This window comes from Musca autumnalis, unplaced genomic scaffold (genome assembly GCF_047663935.1).
Source record: "Musca autumnalis isolate F117 unplaced genomic scaffold, ASM4766393v1 scaffold_4, whole genome shotgun sequence".
Lineage (NCBI taxonomy): Eukaryota > Metazoa > Arthropoda > Insecta > Diptera > Muscidae > Musca > Musca autumnalis.
This window is the reverse complement of record NW_027411977.1, coordinates 232,224,063-232,239,752: the sequence shown is the minus strand read 5'-3', so window position 1 is coordinate 232,239,752 and position 15,690 is coordinate 232,224,063. Positions and strand designations below refer to the sequence as shown.

The following is a 15,690-nucleotide window of genomic DNA, read 5'->3' as shown; positions in this document are numbered from 1 at the left end:
GTTTATTGCTCTACAGGGGGATGGAAAAAATTATTTAAAAAATCCACGTTCATTGCTCCACAGGTCGATGGAAAAAATTATTTAAAAAATCCACGTTTATTGGTCTACAGGTGGATGGAAAAAATTATTTAAAAAATCCACGTTTATTGCTCTACAGGGGGATGGAAAAAATTATTTAAAAAATCCACGTTTATTGCTCTGTGGGTGGATGGAAAAAATTATTTAAAAAATCCACGTTTATTGTTCTGTGGGTGGATGGAAAAAATTATTTAAAAAATCCACGTTTATTGTTCTGTGGGTGGATGGAAAAAAATATTTAAAAAATCCACGTTTATTGCTCTGTGGGTGGATGGAAAAAAATATTTAAAAAATCCACGTTTATTGTTCTGTGGGTGGATGGAAAAAAATATTTAAAAAATCCACGTTTATTGCTCTGTGGGTGGATGGAAAAAAATATTTAAAAAATCCACCTTTATTGCTCTGTGGGTGGATGGAAAAAATTATTTAAAAAATCCACGTTTATTGCTCTGTGGGTGGATGGAAAAAATTATTTAAAAAAATCCACGTTTAGTGGGCTACAGGTCGATGGAAAAAATTATTTAAAAAATCCACGTTTATTGCTCTGTGGGTGGATGGAAAAAATTATTTAAAAAAATCCACGTTTATTGCTCTGTGGGTGGATGGAAAAAATTATTTAAAAAAATCCACGTTTATGGCTCTACAGGTCGATGGAAAAAATTATTTAAAAAATCCACGTTTATTGCCATGTGGGTGGATGGAAAAAAATATTTAAAAAATCCACGTTTATTGCTCTGTGGGTGGATGGAAAAAATTATTTAAAAAATCCACGTTTATTGCTCTGTGGGTGGATGGAAAAAATTATTTAAAAAAATCCACGTTTATTGCTCTACAGGTCGATGGAAAAAATTATTTAAAAAAATCCACGTTTATTGCTCTACAGGTCGATGGAAAAAATTATTTAAAAAATCCACGTTTATTGCTCTACAGGTCGATGGAAAAAATTATTTAAAAAAATCCACGTTTATTGCTCTACAGGTCGATGGAAAAAATTATTTAAAAAATCCACGTTTATTGCTCTACAGGTCGATGGAAAAAATTATTTAAAAAAATCCACGTTTATTGCTCTACAGGTCGATGGAAAAAATTATTTAAAAAATCCACGTTTATTGCTCTACAGGTCGATGGAAAAAATTATTTAAAAAAATCCACGTTTATTGCTCTACAGGTCGATGGAAAAAATTATTTAAAAAATCCACGTTTATTGCTCTACAGGTCGATGGAAAAAATTATTTAAAAAAATCCACGTTTATTGCTCTACAGGTCGATGGAAAAAATTATTTAAAAAAATCCACGTTTATTGCTCTACAGGTCGATGGAAAAAATTATTTAAAAAAATCCACGTTTATTGCTCTACAGGTCGATGGAAAAAATTATTTAAAAAATCCACGTTTATTGCTCTACAGGTCGATGGAAAAAATTATTTAAAAAATCCACGTTTATTGCTCTACAGGTCGATGGAAAAAATTATTTAAAAAAATCCACGTTTATTGCTCTACAGGTCGATGGAAAAAATTATTTAAAAAATCCACGTTTATTTGTCTACAGGTCGATTGAAAAAATTATTTAAAAAATCCACGTTTATTGGTCTACAGGTGGATGGAAAAAATTATTTAAAAAATCCACGTTTATTGGTCTACAGGTGGATGGAAAAAATTATTTAAAAAATCCACGTTTATTGGTCTACAGGGGGATGGAAAAAATTATTTAAAAAATCCACGTTTATTGCTCTGTGGGTGGATGGAAAAAATTATTTAAAAAATCCACGTTTATTGCTCTGTGGGTGGATGGAAAAAATTATTTAAAAAATCCACGTTTATTGCTCTGTGGGTGGATGGAAAAAATTATTTAAAAAATCCACGTTTATTGCTCTGTGGGTGGATGGAAAAAATTATTTAAAAAATCCACGTTTATTGCTCTGTGGCTGGATGGAAAAAATTATTTAAAAAATCCACGTTTATTGCTCTGTGGGTGGATGGAAAAAATTATTTAAAAAAGCCACGTTTATTGCTCTGTGGCTGGATGGAAAAAATTATTTAAAAAATCCACGTTTATTGCTCTGTGGGTGGATGGAAAAAATTATTTAAAAAATCCACGTTTATTGCTCTGTGGCTGGATGGAAAAAATTATTTAAAAAATCCACGTTTATTGCTCTGTGGGTGGATGGAAAAAATTATTTAAAAAATCCACGTTTATTGCTCTGTGGGAGGATGGAAAAAATTATTTAAAAAATCCACGTTTATTGCTCTGTGGCTGGATGGAAAAAATTATTTAAAAAATCCACGTTTATTGCTCTGTGGGTGGATGGAAAAAATTATTTAAAAAATCCACGTTTATTGCTCTGTGGGTGGATGGAAAAAATTATTTAAAAAATCCACGTTTATTGCTCTGTGGGTGGATGGAAAAAATTATTTAAAAAATCCACGTTTATTGATCTGTGGGTGGATGGAAAAAATTATTTAAAAAAGCCACGTTTATTGCTCTGTGGCTGGATGGAAAAAATTATTTAAAAAATCCACGTTTATTGCTCTGTGGGTGGATGGAAAAAATTATTTAAAAAATCCACGTTTATTGCACTGTGGGTGGATGGAAAAAATTATTTAAAAAATCTACGTTTATTGCTCTGTGGGTGGATGGAAAAAATTATTTAAAAAATCCACGTTTATTGCTCTGTGGGTGGATGGAAAAAATTATTTAAAAAATCCACGTTTATTGCTCTGTGGGTGGATGGAAAAAATTATTTAAAAAATCCACGTTTATTGCTCTGTGGGTGGATGGAAAAAATTATTTAAAAAATCCACGTTTATTGCACTGTGGGTGGATGGAAAAAATTATTTAAAAGATCCACGTTTATTGCTCTGTGGGTGGATGGAAAAAATTATTTAAAAAATCCACGTTTATTGCACTGTGGGTGGATGGAAAAAATTATTTAAAAAATCTACGTTTATTGCTCTGTGGGTGGATGGAAAAAATTATTTAAAAAATCCACGTTTATTGCTCTGTGGGTGGATGGAAAAAATTATTTAAAAAATCCATGTTTATTGCTCTGTGGCTGGATGGAAAAAATTATTTAAAAAATCCACGTTTATTGCTCTGTGGGTGGATGGAAAAAATTATTTAAAAAATCCACGTTTATTGCTCTGTGGGTGGATGGAAAAAATTATTTAAAAAAATCCACGTTTATTGCTCTGTGGGTGGATGGAAAAAATTATTTAAAAAATCCACGTTTATTGCTCTGTGGGTGGATGGAAAAAATTATTTAAAAAATCCACGTTTATTGCTCTGTGGGTGGATGGAAAAAATTATTTAAAAAATCCACGTTTATTGCTCTGTGGGTGGATGGAAAAAATTATTTAAAAAATCCACGTTTATTGCTCTGTGGGTGGATGGAAAAAATTATTTAAAAAATCCACGTTTATTGATCTGTGGGTGGATGGAAAAAATTATTTAAAAAAGCCACGTTTATTGATCTGTGGGTGGATGGAAAAAATTATTTAAAAAATCCACGTTTATTGCTCTGTGGGTGGATGGAAAAAATTATTTAAAAGATCCACGTTTATTGCTCTGTGGGTGGATGGAAAAAATTATTTAAAAAATCCACGTTTATTGATCTGTGGGTGGATGGAAAAAATTATTTAAAAAAGCCACGTTTATTGATCTGTGGGTGGATGGAAAAAATTATTTAAAAAAGCCACGTTTATTGCTCTGTGGCTGGATGGAAAAAATTATTTAAAAAATCCACGTTTATTGCTCTGTGGGTGGATGGAAAAAATTATTTAAAAAATCCACGTTTATTGCACTGTGGGTGGATGGAAAAAATTATTTAAAAAATCTACGTTTATTGCTCTGTGGGTGGATGGAAAAAATTATTTAAAAAATCCACGTTTATTGCTCTGTGGGTGGATGGAAAAAATTATTTAAAAAATCCATGTTTATTGCTCTGTGGCTGGATGGAAAAAATTATTTAAAAAATCCACGTTTATTGCTCTGTGGGTGGATGGAAAAAATTATTTAAAAAATCCACGTTTATTGCTCTGTGGGTGGATGGAAAAAATTATTTAAAAAAATCCACGTTTATTGCTCTGTGGGTGGATGGAAAAAATTATTTAAAAAATCCACGTTTATTGCTCTGTGGGTGGATGGAAAAAATTATTTAAAAAATCCACGTTTATTGCTCTGTGGGTGGATGGAAAAAATTATTTAAAAAATCCACGTTTATTGCTCTGTGGGTGGATGGAAAAAATTATTTAAAAAATCCACGTTTATTGCTCTACAGGTGGATGGAAAAAATTATTTAAAAAATCCACGTTTATTGGTCTATGGGTGGATGGAAAAAATTATTTAAAAAATCCACGTTTATTGCTCTACAGGTGGATGGAAAAAATTATTTAAAAAATCCACGTTTATTGCTCTGTGGGTGGATGGAAAAAATTATTTAAAAAATCCACGTTTATTGCTCTGTGGGTGGATGGAAAAAATTATTTAAAAAATCCACGTTTATTGCTCTGTGGGTGGATGGAAAAAATTATTTAAAAAATCCACGTTTATTGCTCTGTGGGTGGATGGAAAAAATTATTTAAAAAATCCATGTTTATTGCTATACATGTGGATGGAAAAACAAATATTTAAAACAAATTTTGCTTATTTCTTTTCCCAACTGCATTGTTCTCCAAAATACGCTATTCAATTTGTCTTATTTATTTGGCGTTTTCAATATCTTTGACATGTCTTTGACATAACAAAGATGATAACCATATTTTTAGAAGCATTGCAAGTGACTTTGAATTCCAGGGAATTGTTATTGTTCTCGTTAGGTTATATCAACTAAACTTTGGCAGCGATTAAGAAGGGAAACACTTGAAATTTTGACGTACCGACTAATCACAGCCAACAGATAATTTTGACTATCTCATTGTGAAAATATTTTCAAAGCAAATGCTAATCACAAATAGGCGACTAAACACCACGAAAAATAGTAGGAGTGCGATATGACCACTGGCTATGATTGTCCATATTTCTAAAGGCTAGTAAATAAATAATGGTAACATCAGCTCGAAATGATTAGTCGTGGATAAGTTGTCATTAACATAACAAAAGAAAATAAGGAATAGCTGTCTTCACAGAAAGAAAGCAGAAATTTAGAATGAAAGGTGTGTGTACGGTGTGTCACAAAGAGATTTGAACTCTAAAAATAATTCAAAAAAAAATTAAAAAAAAAATGTTTAATGTGCGGAAGTAAAATATCCAATTTTGTTTATCTTGAAGCCACAAAAATTCCAAAAATTACCAAAAAACACAGCAGAAATTGAGTGCCAATGATGTTATTGAAGTTTTATCTGGGATTCCAAACCAATTTAACCTTGTCTTCCCATGGATGATAACTAATTTGGAATAGTTGTTGAAGTTTTGCTTGTGGCAGCCTCTAAATACCTTATCTATTTTTAATTATTGTCATGTTAAGCCTCTACTGGCGAATCGCTGAAGAAAAAAATGCGTATTTAAAGCATGTTGCAGGTGTCAGCAGCTATCACAAATCGTTTGAACTCGCTTGACAAAGTCATTTACAGTTTGAAAACGTTTCAATATCGTTGGTATTTAATTTGTGTGTAAAAAGGACGAATAAGGATGCAAGGTGTGTAAAAGATATTTCAAAATACAAAAGTGGAGAAAAAATGGATAAAGTTGTTCGTCGTGGTGAATACAAATATCCACTGTGGTGGAAAAAATTTTATAAATTTTATTTTAAAAAATTATACTCCATGTTGAAAATATTCATCCGCTGTGGTGGATAAAATTATCCGCTGTAGTGTATAAAATTTCACACCGTGTAGGATTAAATTAAAACACCGTGGTGGATAAAAATATTCATCGTGATGGATAAAATAATCCATGTTGGTGGATAAAATAATCCATTTTGGTGGATAAAGTTATCCACAGCGGTGAATTAAATTATCCAGAGTGCTGAATAAAAACATACAACATGGTGGATAAAATTATTTACAGTGGTAGATAAAATTATCCACAGTGATGGATAAAATTATCCACAGTGGTGGATAAAATTATCCACTGTGGCGGACAATATTATCAAATGTGGTGGATAAAATTATCCACAGTGGCGGATAAAATTATACACAGTGGTAGATAAAATTATTCACAGTGGTGGATAAAATTATTCACAGTGGTGGACAAAATTATCCACAGTGGTAGATAAAATTATACACCGGGGTGGATAAAATTATACACCGTGGTGGATAAAATTATACACCGTGGTGGATAAAATCATACACCGTGGTGGATAAAATTATACAACGTGGTGGATAAAATTATGCACCGTGGTTGGTAAAATTATCCACAGTGGTGGATAAAATGATCCACCGTGGCGAACAATATTATCAAAAGTGGTAAAGAAAATTATTCACCATGGTGGATGAAATTATCTTAAGTGGTGAATAAAATTATCCACAGTGGTGGACAGATTTTTTTACAACATTTGATAAATTTATCCGCAGTGGTGGATAAAGTTGTGCACTATGGTGGACAAAATTATGCACCGTGGTTGGTAAAATTATCCACAGTGGTGAATAAAATTATCCACTGTGGTGGATAAAATTATCCACAGTGGGGGATAAAATTATACACAGTGGGGGATAAAATTATTCACAGTGGTGGATAAAATTATTCACCGTGGTGGACAAAATTATCCACAGTGGTGGATAAAATTATGCACAGTGATGGATAGAATTATCCACAGTGGTGGATAAAATTATTCACCGTGGTGGATAAAATTATCCACTGTGGTGGATAAAATTATCCACTGTGGTGGATAAAATCATCCACAGTGGTGGATAAAATTATAAACCGTGGTGGATAGAATTATTCACGGTGGTGGATAAAATTATCCTAAGTGGTGGACAAATTTATCCAATATTGTGAACTGTGGTGGATAAAGTTGTGCACTATGGTGGACAAAATTATGCACCGTGGTTGGTAAAATTATCCACAGTGGTGGATAAAATTATCCACAGTGGAGGATAAATTTATCCTAAGTGGTGGATAAAATTATCCACAGTGGTGGATAAAATTATCCACAGTGGTGGATAAAATTATCCTAAGTGGTGGATAAAATTATACACGTGGTGGATAAAATTATCCACAGTGGTGAATAAAGTTGTGTAAAATGGTGGATAAAAGTATCCACAGTGGTGGATAATTTTATTCACAATGTTGGATAAATTTATCTACAGTGGTGGATAAAGTTGTGCACAATGGTGGACAAAACTATGCACCGTGATTGGTAAAATTATCCACAGTGGTGGATAAAATTATCCACAGTGGTGGATAAAAATATCCACAGTGGTGGATAAAATTATCCACAGTGGTGGATAAAATTATCCACAGTGGTGGATAAAATTATCCACAGTGGTGAATAAAACCAACCACAATGGCGAATAAAATTGTTAAGAGTGGTGAAAAAACCATCTACAATGGTGAATAAAATTTTCCACAGTGGTGGATAAAATTATACACCGTGGTGGATAAATTTATACACCATGATGGATAAAATAATACACCGTGGTGGATAAAATTATACACCGTAACGGATAAAGTTATCCACAGTGATGAATAAAAAATTCCACAATGGTTGATAAATTTATACACAGTGGTGGATAAAATTATCCCCAGTGATGGATAACATTATTCACAGTGGTGGATAAAAATATCCTAAGTGGTTAATAAAATTATCCACAGTGGTGGATAATGTTGTGTAAAATGGTGGATAAAAATATCCACAGTGGTGGATAAATTTATTCACAATGTTGGATAAATGTATCTACAGTGGTGGATAAAGTTGTGCACAATGGTGGACAAAACTATGCACCGTGATTGGTAAAATTATCCACAGTGGTGGATAAAAATATCCACAGTGGTGGATAAAATTATCGACAGTGGTGGATAAAATTATCCACAGTGGTGAATAAAACCAACCACAATGGCGAATAAAATTGTTAACAGTCGTGAAAAAAACCATCCACAATGGTGAATAAAATTTTCCACAGTGGTGGATAAAATTATACACCGTGGTGGATAAATTTATACACCATGGTGGATAAAATAATACACCGTGGTGTATAAAATTAACCACAGTGGTGGATAAAATAATGCACCGTGGTGGATAAATTTATACACCATGGTGGATAAAATAATACACCGTGGTGGATAAAATTATACACCGTGGTGTATAAAATTATACACCGTAGCGGATAAAGTTATCCACAGTGATGAATAAAAATTCCACAATGGTTGATAAATTTATACACAGTGGTGGATAAAATTATTCCCAGTGATAGATAACATTATTCACAGTGGTGGATAAAAATATCCTAAGTGGTGGAAAAATTATCCACAGTGGTGGATAAAGTTGTGCACAATGGTGGATAAAAATATCCACAGTGGTGGATAATTTTTTTCACAATGTTGGATAAATTTATCTACAGTGGTGGATAAAGTTGTGCACAATGGTGGACAAAACTGTGCACCGTGATTGGTAAAATTATCCACAGTGGTGGATAAAATTAACCACAGTGGTGGATAAAATTATCCACAGTGGTGGATAAAATTATCCACAGTTGTTGGATAAAATAATACACCAATTATCCACAGTGGTGGATAAAGTTGTGCACAATGGTGGATAAAAATATCCACAGTGGTGGATAATTTTTTTTTTTCACAATGTTGGATAAATTTATCTACAGTGGTGGATAAAGTTGTGCACAATGGTGGACAAAACTATGCACCGTGATTGGTAAAATTATCCACAGTGATGAATAAAAAATTCCACAATGGTGGATCAAATTATACACAGTGGTGGATAAAATTATCCCCAGTGATTGATAAAATTATCCACAGTGGTGGATAAAGTTGTGCACAATGGTGGATAAAAATATTCACAGTGGTAGATAATTTTTTTTTCACAATGTTGGATAAATTTATCTACAGTGGCGGATAAAGTTGTGCACAATGGTGGACAAAACTATGCACCGTGATTGGTAAAATTATCCACAGTGATGGATAGAAAATTCCACAATGGTGGATAAAATTATCCACAGTGCTTGATAAAATTATCCAATGTGGTGGATAAAATTATATAAAATCCCACAATAAACGTGGATTTTAGAAACATTTTTTTAGAATTTTAAATATTTTTAGATAAGGTTTTTTTTTGAAAATTTTTTCGACCACAGTGGTGGACAAAATCCTAAAAACAAACAATGTTAATAACTTTATTTTTCTCTTCATATTATCTGTATTTTCAGGTTATAAAATGAGTTCAGGCCTATGCCTGATTTTCATCAGCACAATTGCTTTGCAAATGCATGTTGCCTCCGCCGTCTATTCCATGGCCGAGACATGCCTGTACTATGGTGAAGGTTATGTTGCCGATCCCGCCCAATGTAACGGTTGGGGTTATTGTAGCGGTGGTGAATTGATTGCTAGCGGTGTTTGTCCCGGTGATTATTTGTACAATTCCAAGACCGGTCAATGTGATTATCCCGATAAGGTTGTTTGTGCCAGTAAACTTGAAAGTACCTGCAGCGTTGTAACATCACCCATCTATGTTGCTGATCCTGATGATTGTACCAAGGCTTGTTATTGCAATAACGGTACATACACTTGTGTTAACTGTCCTCCAAATCAAGTGTTTAATCCCACGACCAGATCATGTGTCTATTCGGGTGAATATCAATGTCCTGCTGATTCCATATGCCGTTTGGTGCCCAATGGCAAATGGGTATCGGATCCTGATCATTGTGGAAATTATATTACCTGTATTGATGGTAGCGGAGATAGTATGGAATGTCCCCAAGATCTCTATTTTGATCAATTCAAAAATAAATGTACATCCACAAGTTTGTGTACAACTGTAACAGATCCCCCAGCAACATCGACCACAGGTCCAGGTGTTGATAAAGCTTTGCCAAATGGTAAAAATGTATGTGGCGAAAATCCCACTGGTAGTACTGATGAGGAAACACCATTCTTTGTTAGTGATAAGCAAACATGCATGGGTTACTATTCATGTGAAAAACTTAACGCCGCTGTGGGTGTTTGGGGCAAATGTCCAACGAATACACATTTCGATGAAAGCACCCAATCTTGTGTCACACCCTATACCGTGAACTGTCCATACGATCGCTGTGGCAATCTCTCTGGATCATTTGTATCGGTTTTGGGTTGTGCCGATTATTACTACTGCGTTAACCAAACAAAACAAGTCGGCAAGGGTGGTAACTGTAAGAAAAACAACGCCAATTATCCCTACTTTAATGAAGTTCAAGGTGCCTGTGTTAATCAAGAGCCCGAGTATTCCATCTGTAAGGCAAATCCACCATCTCCAATGGATAACTAAAATGTAAAAAAATATTTAAATGGTTAATTTGAAGAAAAATTAAAGAATAAATTTGAAATTCTAAAAAAAAAACAAAAATTGTGTTTTTTTTACAGAAATTGTCGAATGGTGGCGTATAAGTAGTGTCACCATGTATACGCCATGGTGCTTTATTTCACATTCTCATTGTAGATTTTAATTAAAATTATTTGAAATGAATACAAAAGTGTTCTCACATAAAAATATCCCTTAGAAAAGCCAGAAACAAATTGTTTTGTATTATGAAACCAACTATCCGAGATGTGGGCCAGTTTTAATCCAATACCTTAAAAGACAAGTGTCAAATATAACAATTTAGATTTACGCAGAATATTGTTAGCTTTCCAAGTCAGAAAAAATCTTTTAAATATATCTAAAATTGACCATGTTATGGCTAATTTTCCACAAGCACTTTATATTAATAACAATCATACGCTATAAGGTCCAAAGTGTTTTTTTTTTAATAATAGCAGCATTATAGACCCGCACAGTCAAGGGTACGTTTTGAGAAATGGAATGAGGATTTTCTAAGAATTACATGATATCTTTAGGTACCCAAAGTGCGTCATTTTTAATTAAGACTCCTTGAGGAGCAAACAGCGTGGATTCTTTAAGACTTTTTGGAGAAGAATTCAAAAGATTTTGTAGCGCCTTAATATCAGCAAGGAAATTGAATAGTTTTTAGAGTTTTCGAAGATTTTCCTATTGGAAAGCAACACGAATTTTTTAAACGGTTTTAGAAAGCTGTTAGAGGCGCAAGAATTTGGATTTTTAAAGAAACTTTATTCGAAAACCTACTAACTGAAATATGGGTCAGTTTTAATTCCACACATCCAAAGGGAAGTGTTAAATATAACAATTTTGGTTTACATAGAAAATTCTTAGGTTTTAAAAACAGAAAAAATATTCCAAATATCTCTAAAACTGATCAAGTTGTGGTCAATTTTCTAAAAGTACTTTCTATGAAAAACAATCATACGCACTAGAGGCCAAAGAGGTTTTTGGTGAAAATAACTGTATAGACCTACATAGCCAAGAGATTTTTGCGAAATGGAACGGAAAATTAAAAAAATAATCTTAAAAAACAATCTTTAAAAAATCCACGCCTATTGTGGCATTTGAGACTACCTCTAGAAAATTAAAAAAATAATCTTTAAAAAGTCCACGCCTATTGTGGCCTTTGAGTTGGCCTCTAGAAAATTGAAAAAATTATCTTTAAAAAAATCACGCCTATTGTGGCCTTTGGGACGACCTCTAGAAAATTAAAAAAATAATCTTTAAAAAATCCACGCCTATTGTGGCCTTTGAGTTGGCCTCTAGAAAATTGAAAAAATTATCTTTAAAAAATCCATGCCTATTGTGGCCTTTGAGTTGGCCTCTAGAAAATTGAAAAAAAATAATCTTTAAAAAATCCATGCCTATTGTGGCCTTTGAGTTGGCCTCTAGAAAATTAAAAAAATAATCTTTAAAAAGTCCACGCCTATTGTGGCCTTTGTGTTGGCCTCTAGAAAATTAAAAAAATAATCTTTAAAAAATCCACACCTATTGTGGCCTTTGAGTTGGCCTCTAGAAAATTAAAAAAATAATCTTTGAAAAATCCACGCCTATTGTGGCCATTGAGTTGGCCTCTAGAAAATTAAAAAAATAATCTTTAAAAAATCCATGCCTATTGTGGCCTTTGAGTTGGCCTCTAGAAAATTAAAAAAATAATCTTTAAAAAACCACGCCTATTGTGGCCTTTGAGTTGGCCTCTAGAAAATTAAAAAAATAATCTTTAAAAAATCCACGCCTATTGTGGCCTTTGAGTTGGCCTCTAGAAAATTAAAAAAATAATCTTTGAAAAATCCACGCCCATTGTGGCCATTGAGTTGGCCTCTAGAAAATTACAAAAATAATCTTTAAAAAATCCACGCCTATTGTGGCCATTGAGTTGGCCTCTAGAAAATTAAAAAAATAATCTTTGAAAAATCCACGCCCATTGTGGCCATTGAGTTGGCCTCTAGAAAATTACAAAAATAATCTTTAAAAAATCCACGCCTATTGTGGCCATTGAGTTGGCCTCTAGAAAATTAAAAAAATAATCTTTGACAAATCCACGCCTATTGTGGCCTTTGAGTTGGCCTCTAGAAAATTAAAAAAATCTTTGACAAATCCACGCCTATTGTGGCCTTTGAGTTGGCCTCTAGAAAATTAAAAAAAAATAATCTTTAAAAAATCCACGCCTATTGTGGCCTTTGAGTTGGCCTGTAGAAAATTAAAAAAAATAATCTTTAAAAAATCCACGCCTATTGTGGCCTTTGAGTTGGCCTGTAGAAAATTAAAAAAAAATAATCTTTAAAAAATCCACGCCTATTGTGGCCTATAAGACCAGTAGAAAATTAAAAAAATAATTTTTAAAAAATCCACGCCTATTGTGGCCTATAAGACCAGTAGAAAATTAAAAAAATAATTTTTAAAAAATCCATGCCTATTGTGGCCTTTGAGTTGGCCTGTAGAAAATTAAAAAAAAAAATCTTTAAAAAATCCACGCCTATTGTGGCCTTTGAGTTGGCCTCTAGAAAATTAAAAAAATAATCTTTAAAAAATCCATGCCTATTGTGGCCTTTGAGTTGGCCTGTAGAAAATTAAAAAAAATAATCTTTAAAAAATCCACGCCTATTGTGACCTTTGAGTTGGCCTCTAGAAAATTAAAAAAATAATCTTTCAAAAATCCACGCCTATTGTGGCCTTTGAGTTGGCCTCTAGAAAATTAAAAAAAAATAATCTTTAAAAAATCCACGCCTATTGTGGCCTTTGAGTTGGCCTGTAGAAAATTAAAAAAAATAATCTTTAAAAAATCCACGCCTATTGTGGCCTTTGAGTTGGCCTGTAGAAAATTAAAAAAAAATAATCTTTAAAAAATCCACGCCTATTGTGGCCTATAAGACCAGTAGAAAATTAAAAAAATAATTTTTAAAAAATCCACGCCTATTGTGGCCTATAAGACCAGTAGAAAATTAAAAAAATAATTTTTAAAAAATCCATGCCTATTGTGGCCTTTGAGTTGGCCTGTAGAAAATTAAAAAAAAAATCTTTAAAAAATCCACGCCTATTGTGGCCTTTGAGTTGGCCTGTAGAAAATTAAAAAAATAACCTTTAAAAAATCCACGCCTATTGTGGCCTTTGAGTTGGCCTGTAGAAAATTAAAAAAAAAATAATCTTTAAAAAATCCACGCCTATTGTGGCCTTTGAGCTGGCCTGTAGAAAATTAAAAAAATAATCTTTAAAAAATCCACGCCTATTGTGGCCTTTGAGTTGGCCTCTAGAAAATTAAAAAAATAATCTTTAAAAAATCCACGCCTATTGTGGCCTTTGAGTTGGCCTCTAGAAAATTAAAAACATAATCTATAAAAAATCCACACCAATTGTCGCCTTTGAGACGACTTCTAGAATATTAAAAAATATTCTTTAAAAAATCCACGTCTATTGTGGCCTATAAGACCAGTAGAAAATTAAAAAAATAATCTTTAAAAAATCCACGCCCATTGTGGCCTTTGAGTTGGCCTCTAGAAAATTAAAAAAATAATCTTTAAAAAATCCACGCCTATTGTGGCCTTTGAGACGACCTCTAGAAAATTAAAAACATAATCTATAAAAAATCCACACCTATTGTCGCCTTTGAGACGACTTCTAGAATATTAAAAAATATTCTTTAAAAAATCCACGTCTATTGTGGCCTATAAGACCAGTAGAAAATTAAAAAAATAATCTTTAAAAAATCCACGCCTATTGTGGCCTTTGAGTTGGCCTCTAGAAAATTAAAAAAATAATCTTTAAAAAATCCACGCCTATTGTGGCCTTTGAGTTGGCCTCTAGAAAATTAAAAAATAATCTTTAAAAAATCCACGCCTATTGTGGCCCCTGAGTTGGCCTCTAGAAAATTAAAAAAATAATCTTTAAAAAATCCACGCCTATTGTGGCCTTTGAGTTGGCCTCTAGAAAATTAAAAAAATAATCTTTAAAAAATCCACGCCTATTGTGGCCTTTGAGTTGGCCTCTAGAAAATTAAAAAAATAATCTTTAAAAAATCCACGCCTATTGTGGCCTTTGAGTTGGCCTCTAGAAAATTAAAAAAATAATCTTTAAAAAATCCACGCCTATTGTGGCCTTTGAGTTGGCCTCTAGAAAATTAAAAAAATAATCTTTAAAAAATCCACGCCTATTGTGGCCTTTGAGTTGGCCTCTAGAAAATTAAAAAAATAATCTTTAAAAAATCCACGCCTATTGTGGCCTTTGAGTTGGCCTCTAGAAAATTAAAAAAAATAATCTTTAAAAAATCCACGCCTATTGTGGCCTTTGAGTTGGCCTCTAGAAAATTAAAAAAATAATCTTTAAAAAATCCACGCCTATTGTGGCCTTTGAGTTGGCCTCTAGAAAATTAAAAAAATAATCTTTAAAAAATCCACGCCTATTGTGGCCTTTGAGTTGGCCTCTAGAAAATTAAAAAAATAATCTTTAAAAAATCCACGCCTATTGTGGCCTTTGAGTTGGCCTCTAGAAAATTAAAAAAATAATCTTTAAAAAATCCACGCCTATTGTGGCCTTTGAGTTGGCCTCTAGAAAATTAAAAAAATAATCTTTAAAAAATCCACGCCTATTGTGGCCTTTGAGTTGGCCTCTAGAAAATTAAAAAAATAATCTTTAAAAAATCCACGCCTATTGTGGCCTTTGAGTTGGCCTCTAGAAAATTAAAAAAATAATCTTTAAAAAATCTACGCCTATTGTGGCCTTTGAGTTGGCCTCTAGAAAATTAAAAAAATAATCTTTAAAAAATCCACGCCTATTGTGGCCTTTGAGTTGGCCTCTAGAAAATTAAAAAAATAATCTTTAAAAAATCCACGCCTATTGTGGCCTTTGAGTTGGCCTCTAGAAAATTAAAAAAATAATCTTTAAAAAATCCACGCCTATTGTGGCCTTTGAGTTGGCCTCTAGAAAATTAAAAAAATAATCTTTAAAAAATCCACGCCTATTGTGGCCTTTGAGTTGGCCTCTAGAAAATTAAAAAAATAATCTTTAAAAAATCCACGCCTATTGTGGCCTTTGAGTTGGCCTCTAGAAAATTAAAAAAATAATCTTTAAAAAATCCACGCCTATTGTGGCCTTTGAGTTGGCCTCTAGAAAATTAAAAAAATAATCTTTAAAAAATC

At 32.7% G+C, this 15,690-nt stretch overlaps 1 protein-coding gene across 1 annotated transcript; it reads left to right on the top strand.

Annotated features, from left to right (window-relative positions):
- Nucleotides 1-5,614: 5,614 nt before the first annotated feature.
- On the top strand, nucleotides 5,615-10,486 carry LOC141403274 (peritrophin-44). The gene is made up of 2 exons (XM_073985462.1): nucleotides 5,615-5,710; nucleotides 9,393-10,486. The coding sequence occupies exons 1-2, from the start codon at nucleotides 5,704-5,706 to the stop codon at nucleotides 10,484-10,486; spliced, it is 1,101 nt and encodes a 366-aa protein (XP_073841563.1). The 5' UTR covers nucleotides 5,615-5,703.
- Nucleotides 10,487-15,690: the final 5,204 nt, after the last annotated feature.